This window comes from Trichoplusia ni, chromosome 1 (genome assembly GCF_003590095.1).
Source record: "Trichoplusia ni isolate ovarian cell line Hi5 chromosome 1, tn1, whole genome shotgun sequence".
Lineage (NCBI taxonomy): Eukaryota > Metazoa > Arthropoda > Insecta > Lepidoptera > Noctuidae > Trichoplusia > Trichoplusia ni.
Genome location: NC_039478.1, coordinates 7,396,720 through 7,410,445, shown reverse-complemented (window position 1 = coordinate 7,410,445; position 13,726 = coordinate 7,396,720). Strand labels below are relative to the sequence as shown.

At 35.3% G+C, this 13,726-nt stretch overlaps 1 protein-coding gene across 1 annotated transcript; it reads right to left on the bottom strand.

Annotated features, from left to right (window-relative positions):
• Window positions 1-352: 352 nt before the first annotated feature.
• Window positions 353-6,708, bottom strand: LOC113500326. Its single transcript, XM_026881078.1, has 3 exons — window positions 6,336-6,708; window positions 5,966-6,159; window positions 353-466 (listed from the first exon to the last, which is right to left on the bottom strand). Exons 1-3 carry the CDS (start codon window positions 6,616-6,618, stop codon window positions 353-355), a joined length of 591 nt encoding a protein of 196 aa, XP_026736879.1. The 5' UTR covers window positions 6,619-6,708.
• Window positions 6,709-13,726: the final 7,018 nt, after the last annotated feature.

Below are 13,726 nucleotides of genomic sequence, written 5' to 3'. Positions count from 1 at the left end.
CAGATGTGTGTTCAGTACTCGATATACACATATTACACTCAGGTTTCGACGCTTGCATCACGACATGAACGCGCTAAGTAAACAGTACCGGTATTTGGAGTTACGGTCTGGCTAGAATGCCTAAATTTTTTGGTGGTTTTGGATAAAAATTAATTCCTACAATACATATTTTGTACTAACAATAGTCTCAACTTATACTACATACTATCATCAATAACATATTAAATTTTTTTAAGCCCAGATTCGAAAATCCATAATGTGAATAGTTCTTTTTGTACTTTACAAGCATACTAATTGTTTTCGGCCTCTGCCAGACACCATACAAACTATAAAATGTCCACAATTGTTATGTTCACCTGTCCCAGTATTTTCCACAAATTTTAGCTGTCTTGCCTTCTATCTTGTCAATGTCGTTTGTCAATCCTTCAAGCATTTGGCGCTTTTCCGTTTCCTCATACTGTGACATCTGCATCACGAAATTTTAGTATCAAATTGTCTTCTGTTTTTATTTGTATGGCACTACGAATTTTCAACGTATCAGATATCTATACTAATATTATAAAGAGGAAATATTTGGTTGTTTGTTTGACACGAATAGGCTTCGAAACTACTGGCCCGATTTGAAAAATTCTTTCACTGTTGAGAAACTACATTATCTTCGCTGAACATAGGCTATAATTTATTTCAACAATATTAGGGTTCCGAAAGAAAATTGCGATATGGTAACCGAAGGTGTCTTAACTTATATCTTCCAACCGACGAAGTCGCGGGCAACTGCTAGTACTGAAATATTTCTAAATACGAATTAGTTTCTTTCTTACGCTTTTTCACCTAAACAGATTATTTTTAGCATTGGTAAGAAACATTTAGTGTGAGTTAAATAGGTTATATTTTATCCTTGTACTCCTTTGAGAATTAAAACTACTCGTGGCAACCGCAGCGCGCTCTTTGTATGAAAATAAAATTTCGTTCACATAAAATATTTTTTGACTCACATTCAAAATGTATTCATAAATGGCTTATTCAAAATAAAAATAAACGTAAGTTCTCATACGACGTATTTAACTTTTCACGCGTCATTCAACCATTGTACGTGTTTACTTTTTCCTTTTGATCTTCTTTTTAATATTCAGCCTGGCCACAGTCGGTTTTACCTTTTCCAACGCCAGCCCAAATAAAAAGGTAAAGTTAATTTCCGTAAATATAATATTCTGTGAATGCTTATGTCCACGACTTTTCCGTTTGTGGTGCTCTGATCTCCTTTATAGCTTTCAATAACTGTTTCGGCATTTCATTACTGATGTAGAAATATATTACGCTATCATATATGTCAAATACATCGCTTCATTTCGCTTATATACACATTTTTATTAATACACATTTATATTTACCGTGACTATTGTGACATGACTTTTATCTATAAAGCCAATCTTACATGCAATAATATTTTATTTCCGTGTTCACTATTAAAATGTTTATTGGATTAATAAATTGGTCATCGATAATAATAGTTTAAAAATACGTGGCTCACATATAAATCGTTGATAATTAAAGATACTTGTAACAAAAGGATCGGCTAATGAAATGTTAAGATTAACAAACAATAGTCAAAACAATTCAAGTTTAACAACATTTACAGTACACAGTGTTGGTTTAAAACTATTTGGTAACAGTTAAGACGGAGACGATGGCGCACATCAGGCGATTGCTCGCTGTAATCTAAGGAGAGTGCATGTAGGCACTCGCAAAGCGCACTCAAATCGCGCACTCAATCCCGGCTCTGCATTAACGACGGCATTGCAGATGACCGACCGAACTCTCTATTGAATTAGTTCCTTTGCCGCCCGTTTCCACTCAATTAATATTTAAGATGTCGTACTAAGTTACGTGTACGAAATTTTGCATTCAAACGCTAAGCTCCGAATACACTCAAACTTGCCGTTCGTCAGCGCATTTAACCCAAGTAAATAGAGTGCTCCATTCAAAGAGACTAACCAAATTAGAAATGTTTGCAACAGTATTTAAGACTGGAAACTTTTCAATATGCCGCGTTGACTGACACACAATTTACCCAAAACAATTTCGGATAAGATGGTATTAAACGCAGATATATCCCAAAGATATTCAAGCCGTTACCAACTTTTTGAAGGCTTAGCAACTTAATATCTTCTCAGCGAGATTCCAACTTTGTTACGAACTGCTAACAAACATTTTATATTAGGCGAAAAGGGGATTTTAGGTCGACAAGACTCATCTATCTCCGGGCTTCCCTGAATGACCATATTTGACAAGATAGCGATATAAAATGACATTTAGTGTAATAAATTTAAAACTGACGGTTATGCTAACATAGTTGGGTTAAAGTCGTTTTTATAAAGGGGTGATAACGTTCCGTAAACGCCTATATACGTCCGTAAAACTTACCTACATACATAATGTATAAGGAGAGTTACACGGTATAGAGGAAACTGTTCCCTCAATATTTGTGTTGTCTCGGCTCGCACCTCGTAAACACATTACTATTCATGCTAGAAGTATTAAAGTGATAATGCAAAGCTGTGTTTTTGTTGCAGATAAATACTGGCTTCAAGATTCATTCTTGCAGGCTTTTGCAAAAAAAGGGAATATTCTAGAAAAATATGCTGAAAAAGTTTGCATAATCAGACGACACCTGTTTTGAATGAACAAAAAATGTATTAACTATTTTTTTTTCTAAATAATGAATTAAATACACGCACTTTGCACACTCAGGTATTAGTTTTAGATAAAAGCTGATTCATATATTCAGTAGTTTATTAATCAGAATCGCAATCATTACAATAGTCGTGTAAACGATCGTGAATTTAGTGGAACTCCATAATTTGTGTTACCAGCTAAAATAATTATGATTCCCTCGTGTACATTTAATACTAGCAATGTTGCCAGTTAACTCAACCGCACAATTGTCGGTGTAATGTGAGATGCTAGATCAAAGCTGGGATTGGTCTATTATACCCGGATTGTCCCTGACACGGCACACATGAGAGCTTTCTTATCGTATATCTTGGGGATAACAATTAGGGATGTTAGCTATCTTTTCACGCGACCGTATCTATTCATTGAAGCGTGCAAATTCAGTGATTTGTTAACCGTTGCATGTTTATAGGAAATGTGTAATATTATAGGTACCTATACGTCTCTACGATTCGATACGATTTCGTTATAAACGTCACAATAAAAAAATAGTTTGATTTTTCTCCTCTTATATCCTCCTTTCTCAGGATACTTGTGGACACACTTTAAAGTAGGACTCTTACGACCTCAAGTGGCGTCTTTCTTATCGACAACTCTCATTCAAAAAGTATCCTTATCTTCAAGAGATTATGGTACAAAGGCCCGAAGAATTAAGTCTCGGTGCATCTTTACATTACATATTCGATCATAACTTCACTGATTCGTGTCGACTCTCCTACCGCAGTCTAAGTACTTAGTATGCTACGTTCAAATCTCGCCCCGGATTAATATATGTATGAGTTCCGGATATTTGTTCTATATCTAGGAGTTTAGATTTAGCACCTTACCGAAGAGGGAATTTTATTAAATGCGTATTTTTTATTAAGAATTAAGAGATTTTCAAAGAATGAAAATGATGCGGTAAGCTGAAATCTCGTGTGATGTGTCTTAACAGTAGATGCACTTTTTACGGACACGTTATTAGCCCCCACTTCCATAAGTTTCACCATTTTCGACGCGCTCATGTAACATTTTAAAAGTGTACGCAAATTCTGTCAAATACCTAATTGGGAAACATTTTTTGAATGGCATTGGACCACGATAGACGATGAATGATTGATTGATTAAATTGGAAATTTATAACTTTCTTAAAAACAATCGTCGTTAAAACTAAGGAAGCAACAGCCCATTAAAACGTCATTTTTTGATCTCCTCATACGAAATTCTCAATCTTTGTAGAAATTTTGTTTAGCGGTCTTAAAGGCAGTTGTTCCTTTTGGCAGTCTGTTTATACATTCTCTCAGTACGTCAAAAAACAATGCCAGATGAAATCATATCCAATTGTTTAAAAAGTACTAATTTAGATTTGGTTGTATTAGTAAAAGAAAGAAAGAAAGAAAGAAAATAACTTTTATTACGTGCTTGTGACCCAGAAATACATAAGGACGAATTGTACAAAATTGAGACATTAAGGTAAGAATATGCGTCGCAAACACGCAATACGGCCGTCGCTCAGCTTAATGCTGCAACCCATAGTAGGCAAAGATATCCCAAAAAGCAACAACCCTAATTCGGAGGCAGAACTAAAATCGTCGGGTTACTTGTTTCGGAGCTAAGCCTATTATGCGATTATGTTTGTTCTAAAGCCCCAGTAAAATAACAGAGATTACAAAATCCGTTGAAATAGACGATAGGCAGTCGTCCTTCCTTCCTCCTCAGATAATGGCCCACTTCGGCTATTTCCGACTGTCTTCGTAACAAATGCTCTTCATTCCTCTCTCAGTAAAACAAAACAAAGTTTTCTCTTGATTGAATTCAATTGAAGCAATTTTCTTTTAAGGAAATGTATATTTTTCTCAACATTTACTTTTCGGTAAAGTAATCTCATTTGTTAAATATTTTTCACTTAAAAGATCCGAATCCTTTAAATTGAAGGCAATATGCATTTCAAAGCTGAATGGGGCGTGAAAATTTATTAATCCGTATTTTCTGAACAAATCATTTACACGCCAATCGTGTCCAACAAAGCGTACTCAAATTACTTCATTTAAAATCGCAATGGAGTTCAGTACTTTAAAAAATGTTCAGTGAAACGCGCTCAAAAATTAATTTTATTCACTTCACAGTTGGAAATATTCCCAAACGGGCAAAACAACGGGTGCGAGAAAAAAAATCATGGTTTGTGTGTTGTTGCTCTACAATTTTGTGTTTCTTTGCTCGATTGTCTACCTCGATATACAAGGGCGGATCCAGCTTTTGCACCAGGGGGGGGTCACATAGTCGTGGTCAAGTCGAAAACTTACAATTTAATTTTGATAACAATAGATACAAGTAAAAAGTAGGCATTTTATTAATGTACGGAAGTACTGTACTTAAAAATATTCATTCGTTATTGTACACTTGGAAATCTTAACACCTAATAACTTGTACATATACACGTACATATTGCCATATTCTCTTGAAGACAACCAGGGAAGCACTATCACACACGGAGTGAGGCAGCCTATTAATATTCCATAACCGTGGTGGATGATTTGTCATAACAGTTAGAGGTATGTCGAGGGGTATGACGCAAAACTCCGCAAAAGTGAAGAGGTGGTACGACAAGGGTTTTCAACAAACAAAATACGAACAGACAAAATACATATATTTAAATAGCAAAATCAATTTTTCTTTGACGTCTTCTCCCGAAACGCGTTATTACGTCATTTACGTCAATGGGTACGTTTTTATGAACGTGGAGAAGTGCCAGTCCGGTTAGTCGATCTTCAACCATCGAAGATCTTAGGCACGATTTAATTCTGCGCAACGTAGAGAAAGATCTTTCTGCTGTCGCTACACTGACAGGTAGTGTACCCAAAATACATAAACATTTTCTTATATTAGGATACATATCGATGTCACAATTCAAAATAAGATCAGGAATCGACTGCGGTACGTCCTGGCTTCGCTGCCACGCCTGCCACTTCACCATCCACAACCGATATTCATTAACAATGACAGAAACTGGAGTGTTATCTAGTAATAATTTATAGTCGGTTGCTAGTTGTTCCACAGTTTCAATGTCTTCATTAGTATATTCGCTTTTTGGCATGAAAACGCTTAGCTGAAACAAATTAAGTACATCAGGAGATAGGCGGTCCTGGAGATCACTTATTTTTGAATCTAGAAGAGGGATGTATATAGCTCTGCGGAAATACTCTTCAGCAGATTGAGCGGGTTGGTTATTGGCCCTATGTATCTGTTTTGATACCATTCTGGGGCATTTAATCTCTACATCTAGCTGCTCAGCTACTTCTTTAGCCTCTTCAAAAAGCTGTCGGTAGATTACGTCCACATTTTCTCTTTTATTTTGTAAAACACTTAAAGTATCATTAATAGCGTCCGTACATTTTTTTAAATCAATTGTTTTCGATTGCAGTACTCTGCTTAAAGATACAGTAGTACCTGAAAAATAAAAAGTCAATGACTGTATCCGTAGTGTAAGAATTTATAACTTGATAGAAACGGTATGTACTCGTGGCATAAAATGTTAACAAAACAATAACATAATTTTAAAGTAGGTTTAGTATAAGTTCATTTGCTAAAAAATAAGAAATAAAATAATTTAGGGAAGTACCCACCTAATACATCACTTAAACAGATGGAGGATATAATAAAGTCCGAACTGCGCAATGTTTGCAGCAAGCAATGCGCATCATTAGCAGTTTTATTGTCTTGCCAAGCAGAAATCTTCTCCAGAGCGCTACAAATTTTGACTAAGTTGTCTCCTTGAAATTGAAAATGCCCATCATGCCTCTCTACCCAACGTGTCTCACAAATACCTTGCATGGCAGCTCCGAGTTCTACCTTGAAAATTTCATGTCTCTTAGCGGATGCATTGGCGAATGCTACAACTTTTCTCATTGTGCCAGATGTATTGCGACAGGAAACTACTTTGGATGATCTTGCCAATGAGTTATTGAGCACATGGTTGTTGCACGGGCAACGTTTAGCATGAATGCCTATTTTCATCAATTTTTCACTGCCCCTTTTGTATCTGATGCCATAACCGAGCAGCTGTCAGTTCCAATACCCACACACCAAGATAAATCTAAGTTAAATTTGGTACAAAGATTTTCAACGATTTTCGCCAATGCTACACCTGTCAATCGAGGCTCTATGTCTCTTGAATTGTTGTCTTCACGTCTAAGAGCATCATAGGTATCACAAAAAGTCACAAAATGTTCTTTAATAATACCATCATGCAAATATCGGAATGATAGGCTGAGCTGTGAGATATGTGATATATCTGTTGTTTCATCGAACAAAATTGAAAAATATTTAGCTTTCCGCACATTCTGTAAAATGTTTTCCTGGATAATTTCTGCGCAAACATCTATCAACTCATTTTGTACAGTCTTGCTGATGTACGTGGCGTTGGATTTTGACGATTCTAAATGTCGCTGCAATGCAATATCGCCAGAATCAATACGGAATTTTAAAAGGGCTCTAAAATTCCCTTCATCGGCTACTACGCTGTCATAGTTCAGCAATTTACCATCGTCGCGATGGCCACGTAACGATATATTTTGATGGCCACAAAATATTATACTTTTTACGATTGGTCGCAAACGTTCTCTATTTTCATTTATTTGTTTAAGCCTCTGACTATTTACTTGGTTCATAATGTTAATTTCCGGTTTATGAAAACTCAATAAAAAGTTCTTCCCTGCTTCAACAGCTAATTCGTGGTATTTGTTTCGCTGGTGTGTTAGCAGAACACTATTTTTACCTAGCAAATTATCGAAAGCTTTTAATGGTTCTTTTACGAGTCGACATAAAGGTGTTGTTGTCTGTATACTTTTATTCGGATTTGATATATATTATATCAAATTTAAATTTGATATATATTATATCAAATTAATTAAAAAAATCATTATGTTCAATTAGTGGTCCACCTAAGTCCTGGAACCAGCTCAGGGGGGGGTCATGACCCCCATGACCCCCCCCCTGGATCCGCCGTTGTCGATATATCGTCTTGAGTGCTCATTTCGAAGCCCATTAAATAGGGGAAAGCCATCATTGCAACCATTTCCCCAGCTTAAGACGAACACAATGGAAGCGTTATAGGGTTAAACAGATGTAACTGAATCCTCAAGCTACCGTATCAGCAGGTCATGTATGCATAATAAGTCTGATTTATAACCTTATGAATCCATGGAACCTTAACTTTTCTGAAATTAAATTCAAATTGTATTCGTTAGGGGTTTGAAATTGATCCTTACAAATAACAATTGCATCGATCCGATTAATTCTGCATAAAAATGTGGGTGCATTACAAACATGCCAATTTATACGTAACAGAGTGAACATCTAGTACAGTAAAATTGAACATTCCCATTTTCCTGGTGTGCTATTTAATATTCAATATCAGTTGTAAACACAACACAATAATATTATTAATTCTGTACACGGATCCATGACACCAACTAATTTATTAAGCTCCACCAAATGTTTAGGTTAGAAGTTATTGATTCACCTAATAATAGGCAATGCGTAACGAATGAACTAGCGCCCATATTATACAATCATAACACTAATGTTAGCGGTATCCAAACATTGAATCCAAAATATAGTAACTCGAAATCATATGTCATTATAACGAACCTAAAATCAATATTATTGTAATACTAGCTGTATCCGCGCCTTCTTCTGCGTGGAATTTAACAAAAAATAATTCTCACAAAATAAACGTCTTTTTACATCAGTAACCTGCCAATAAATCGTCCCATCAAAATCGGTCCAGCCAGCAAAGGTCAGTCGGAAAAACAGAAAGAAAGACACACAAAAAAACCACGGGTTGCGCTCCGGGAGTGCCGACAGAATTGAAAACTTCAATATTAACGTTGTGTATTTTTTATATATTGGAATTGTTATGGAATTATTTTGTACGAATTCCTTTTATTATCATTATAAAAGTTCTATCATTTATGCGGTGGAATTCAGAATTTCTTTATATCGCTATTTCGATCAGCGTCACGTGACCCTGACGTGAGTTTAGATGTTTTTACCCATACAAAAAGTGCTCAGCGCCGCAAAAGAAGTTTTCACTTCAAAAATTACTAAATGTTCATTTAGTGTAATTAGCTTATAAATATAATTATTCAATGCATGTTGTAAATTACACAAAAGCACTCCTTTATTAATGTAAATTAAGTCTTGATGTAGAACAAATAAAGTGTCTTTTCATCACGATATAGTAAACAGGAGAACGTAGGATACAAAAATGCATTAAACCAGATAACCATCAAAATGCAAATAGGAAATTAAATTAAAGCGAATAAGCATTCATGAAGTCATAGCTCCGGCGGGATGGTCAGATGGGAACGCACGATACGGTTCGCAATAGAGGCCTTTGTACCATACATACATACCTTACATACATGACATCCATGCATTGTGTACAGTCAGCCAAGAAAGTCGGCAGTTGAACAGCAATAAGGTTGACATTAGCAGCTGTTACTCATTCAGGTTTCCTGAAGTTCTTAAAAAGGTAAATCAACATTGTTGTATGAAGTGCAAATAGTTTTCAACCTTAAGATGCCAGATCGCTGGTTTTTCCGACCGTACATCCTACAATATACTGCGAGAAACATGGCCACGTCAACGGTAACGACCGACTATCAAAGTCCAGACTACATTTTCTTATTGCAGCTCAGTATTTTACTGTTTTCTAGTCCTAATACCTATGGAAACAGTTCATTCATATAAATTGTTTCATCTAATATCATACGTAACTTAGATTGGATTTTCCAGACAAATCAGATGTTTTTACGTAAGTAGCTAAAGCTTTTCTTCCAGGAGGTTTGGGTAAAAAGTTTTTACATTCAAATATGTATAAGGTAGGAAGTGAACGAGGCTTAGCAGGATAACGCCGGAATAGGAACTCACATCTGAAACGGTAACTAAGTTGTTAAGACTTTCCGGAAGGAGGTCGGGGGCGCGTCTATAAAACAATTCGTTTTTGTATATGTGGGTCACATATGTATTTTACAAATCTTTTATACATATACCTTATACATCGAATAAGGATTTATCAATACATAACAGCAGAGAAATTCAATGTTATTATCATTCTAACGACTCATAATGATGAATCGGCAAAATTATTACGGTATAATTTTCAAACCTCGTACATTTACTTCTTCACTATTTCACTTTCCAAAATGAAGTCAATCTAGTGTGGACACAGCTACTCCTTTGTATAGTATAATTGACATTAGCGGGAACTCTTAGAATTCCAACCTAAACAACCTAAACGATACTCCGACACACTAATGTAAATAAATCACGATGTTTGTTTCAACACTGACCCATATTAAAGTACAAAGAGCAAACATTCGAATCAGTCTACATAAATATGGAGTAATTTGTAAAGCCCAAACTAAGTCTTATCAAGCTACCTAAGATTAAGAGAACTACGCGTTAAATAAATAGGTAGGTATATCGCTACCATCACAAGCGGTCGCAAGATTAACAGAGTGACTATCTTATCTCTGTATATCTTATGTTATATGTTATGTTAATCTAGAGTAATTGTTTATAGGTCTAAGTATCCCCGTTCCAGTACTGCCGGCTCTCCTGTCCTATTTTTCCAAGGTAGAGTGGGGTGCAGAGGGGAAAAATGAATCACCGTTAAAGGATTTCATTGTTGGTTCGCGTGACAATGGTTTTGCGCCTCATGGCGATGGCACGTGCGTACGGAATTAAAAGGCGTCCAACCGCACTTCCTCTACCCCAGGGCTGGAGGGTGCACTCTATAAGTCTTTATGTCCTTTGAGGCATTTTTTTACCCCGCATTGGTAAATACTATAAGCTACAATAAACGGACCGCGAAAGATGAAAGTGTTCTTTTCCAAAATGTGGAACTAGAAATGTGATTGACCTAGTTTTGTGACAACCATGTTTGGCTATTGAAACTCAAGTCCATGGGTGATTCTCCGGAAAAAAGTAACACAAATTGAGAACATCATTATCCTCACCACACTTTACATAAAGCAGATTGCTTGATTTAATATTATTTTTACCTAAGCTTGTAAAGTACTACGGCTATTATTAGATGAAGTAAGAATTAAAACATTTTAAGCATCACAGTAAAGTAAACCAGTTGGTGAGGATAATGATATGACCTTAACTAGTGTATTTTTTTAGAAGAATCACCCCCATAGTTTAATGGCTCCTATTTTTTATTTGGATATTAATTTATCATTTTACCAAACATTCATTAAAGTGCAAGCAAGAGTTAATTGCTTAGTCTAGTACTATATTAATTGAAAACTTTATAGTTTGTTCAAAAGTCCATTACTTATATATATGTACACTGCTACTTACGTGTATACTACTTTGTGTTATGACACGTACTTTTTGCATCAGCGGCCCTTTTAGGGTCACTCTATAGCAAAAACAACAAGCAAGGCCTAAAATAATAAACCTATAACTTTCAGACATTAATCCTGATATTATGTTGTTTTGCAATATCACTCAAATAATATTGCCTAAATATGAATGCTTATCATTTAATTGGCGTATGAAAGTTAATGGTTATACCGTCAAAAATGATATTGGTTGGCGAATTGCTCAAAAATACAAAATTCGCTAAAAGGCACGGAAAAGAAAAATACTGTCAAGGATTTAAGAAAAATATGTAACTTCATAATACAAATAAACACAAAACCACCACATTTAACTTGTTAAGTTTTGTGACCTAAAGCCTTTATGTATTCACGGTTATAACGTGCGTTAGGCGTTCAAACTTGTTCCAGCTACCTGAAAACTCCTGAAACTATTTCTGTGTTGTGAATGAAAATTATGAATTGTGACGTCAGGTTACGTTTAGATTAAGGTATTTGCTACGAGTTAAACGAGAGCGAACCTTATTTTAAGACTTCTTTTTTATTAACTTTAATAAAGAGTATCTATACTCATGTTGTCCAAAACATAAATAAATAAAATAAGATATATATTTATACTGTTTAGGTACTAAACTAGTAGACTAGCTACACAGCATTTTATCACATACTACGAAGCATGCTACGAGGCATACTACATGACACACTACGGCGTAGCAGTAACAGAAAGCTCTGTAGGTGATTTTTTGGTTATCACGTATTTTTCTGAGAAAAACGCCATCTCAGCAATTTAATGTTGTATTGAGCTTTTAGGCAATAAATTGAACCATTTTTTATAAATTAAATTTTATATTATAATAATTAATTATTTAATTAAAAACCCCTTACATTATGAAACAATGCTGCTTTTCCTCGTTCTAAACTGAAACTCCTTCAGTTTATGAAAAAGGAAACCCAAAAAACTCTCTTCCGAACATTATGCAGATACGTGTACATATGCAGGGTTCGTTAGTCCACTATTTTGCGCGAGCTATTCACCGGTTGAATTGCACCCATCAGGCAAAACCCAGCGAGTTTTACAATGACAATCACAAAACGAAAGCTTTGATTTTATCCACAAAAATACGGGCATCCGTAAAGAGAAGTATCATTGATGAATTTTAAACTGATTTGAAATGGCTTTTTTGGAAATATATTAAAGTAAAAAGGTTTTAGTTAATGCAATATGTACGTTACTTAACACAACTTAACTCTAATTTCATTTATAAATAAGTATTAAGGTCTTTATGAGGCCCAGGACAGAGATTTCCTGGAGGCCTTTGCCCAGCAGTGGGACACAGTAGGCTAGATAAAAAACTCCCTTTATAGGTTTTAAACGGACTCAACTTTTTCTACGAAGTAATATCAATATACCACACTCATGCCACTTATATCCCATTTATTCCAGCTACTAAATTATTTTGAACAATGAAATAACAACTACAAATATTTAATAAATGTAGAAACCATCTTCCTTTTAGTGAAACAATAACCTTCTTCATAATAAAACAGGGTTATGCAAAGACTACTACATAAATATAAACTAATTATAACTGGCTCTCAAATTAATATTTACAAAAGAAAATCCACAAGACCAGACAGCGCGGCAGCGCCAGACGAAAGTGCGAACACAGAATCTTCAAACATTTGCTCTTAACTAACTTCGAAATTGTTTGAAGTAACATCACAAATACCCACTGATTATCAAGTAGCAGAATTGATTCAAACTTAACCCCCAATTAAAAGCGCCGCGACTTCTAAAATTCACTTTTCAAAATTGTTCATAAAACAAGTTGTACTAAAGTAGAAAACTCTTTATTGACTTGTAAAACTGAAACAAAGTACTTTCATGAATACAGAGCAAATAAAGGTCCCATTTAAGTCAGCCGGCTCCCGATTCAGTCATTAATAATTCATTTTCGACCTCGGGACATTCGATAATTTTGCCCCTAATTGTGGTACTGTTGACATTTGGAGTGCAGGCTCTGCGAGTACCTCATGTGGCCCGGAATATACTCAAACATTTCGGATAACGTTGTAGCCACACCTACCTATATTTGACTCCGTGGATTAACAGGAAATTGTCTTGAACTTTGAGTAGCTTGTTTATATGTCAAACAGACAATATTGTCCGTTAAGCATATAAGCAACTATATTCTAAGTCAATCTACGTATGTGAGAGTATCACTTGTCCATAGCATATATCATATATTTGTTTTTGTCATATAGCTTATATTCCTATTAATACATCAATTGGGTAGCTAAGCTCCTTATTAAAGTGCCTTGCTGAAGAATTACAGTGAACTAAACAAAATGAACAGCTCCCAATAATGCCGTGCTGGCAATTATTAATACTCCTACCATCATTTCGTTTCAGTGTTTACATTCTGAACAGAATGACTGGTCCCAAAGGATGCTCAGAATTTACAAGCATCTATCGAGGTACCCCTACGTAGTCTTGCCAAGAATGTACGTACATAAGTCAAGAATGTGATGTTTTTTTAAGCTTTAAAGTCGTCGTTTACGCAATGTCAGTGATTATATTACATTTAGTACTTATAATCACCATTTTACTCCAATAATAT

Bases quoted from the DNA above. Each gene is read 5' to 3' on its own strand.
- LOC113500326 (XM_026881078.1), bottom strand. From the start codon at position 6,618: ATGAGAAAAGTTGTAGCATTCGCCAATGCATCCGCTAAGAGACATGAA. The intron at 6,160-6,335 runs GTGGGTACTTCC...TTTATTTTTCAG, and splicing joins CTGTTTAAGTGATGTATTAG to GTACTACTGTATCTTTAAGC. The intron at 467-5,965 runs GTATCAAAACAG...TTCGTGATGCAG, and splicing joins AGATTAAATGCCCCAGAATG to ATGTCACAGTATGAGGAAAC.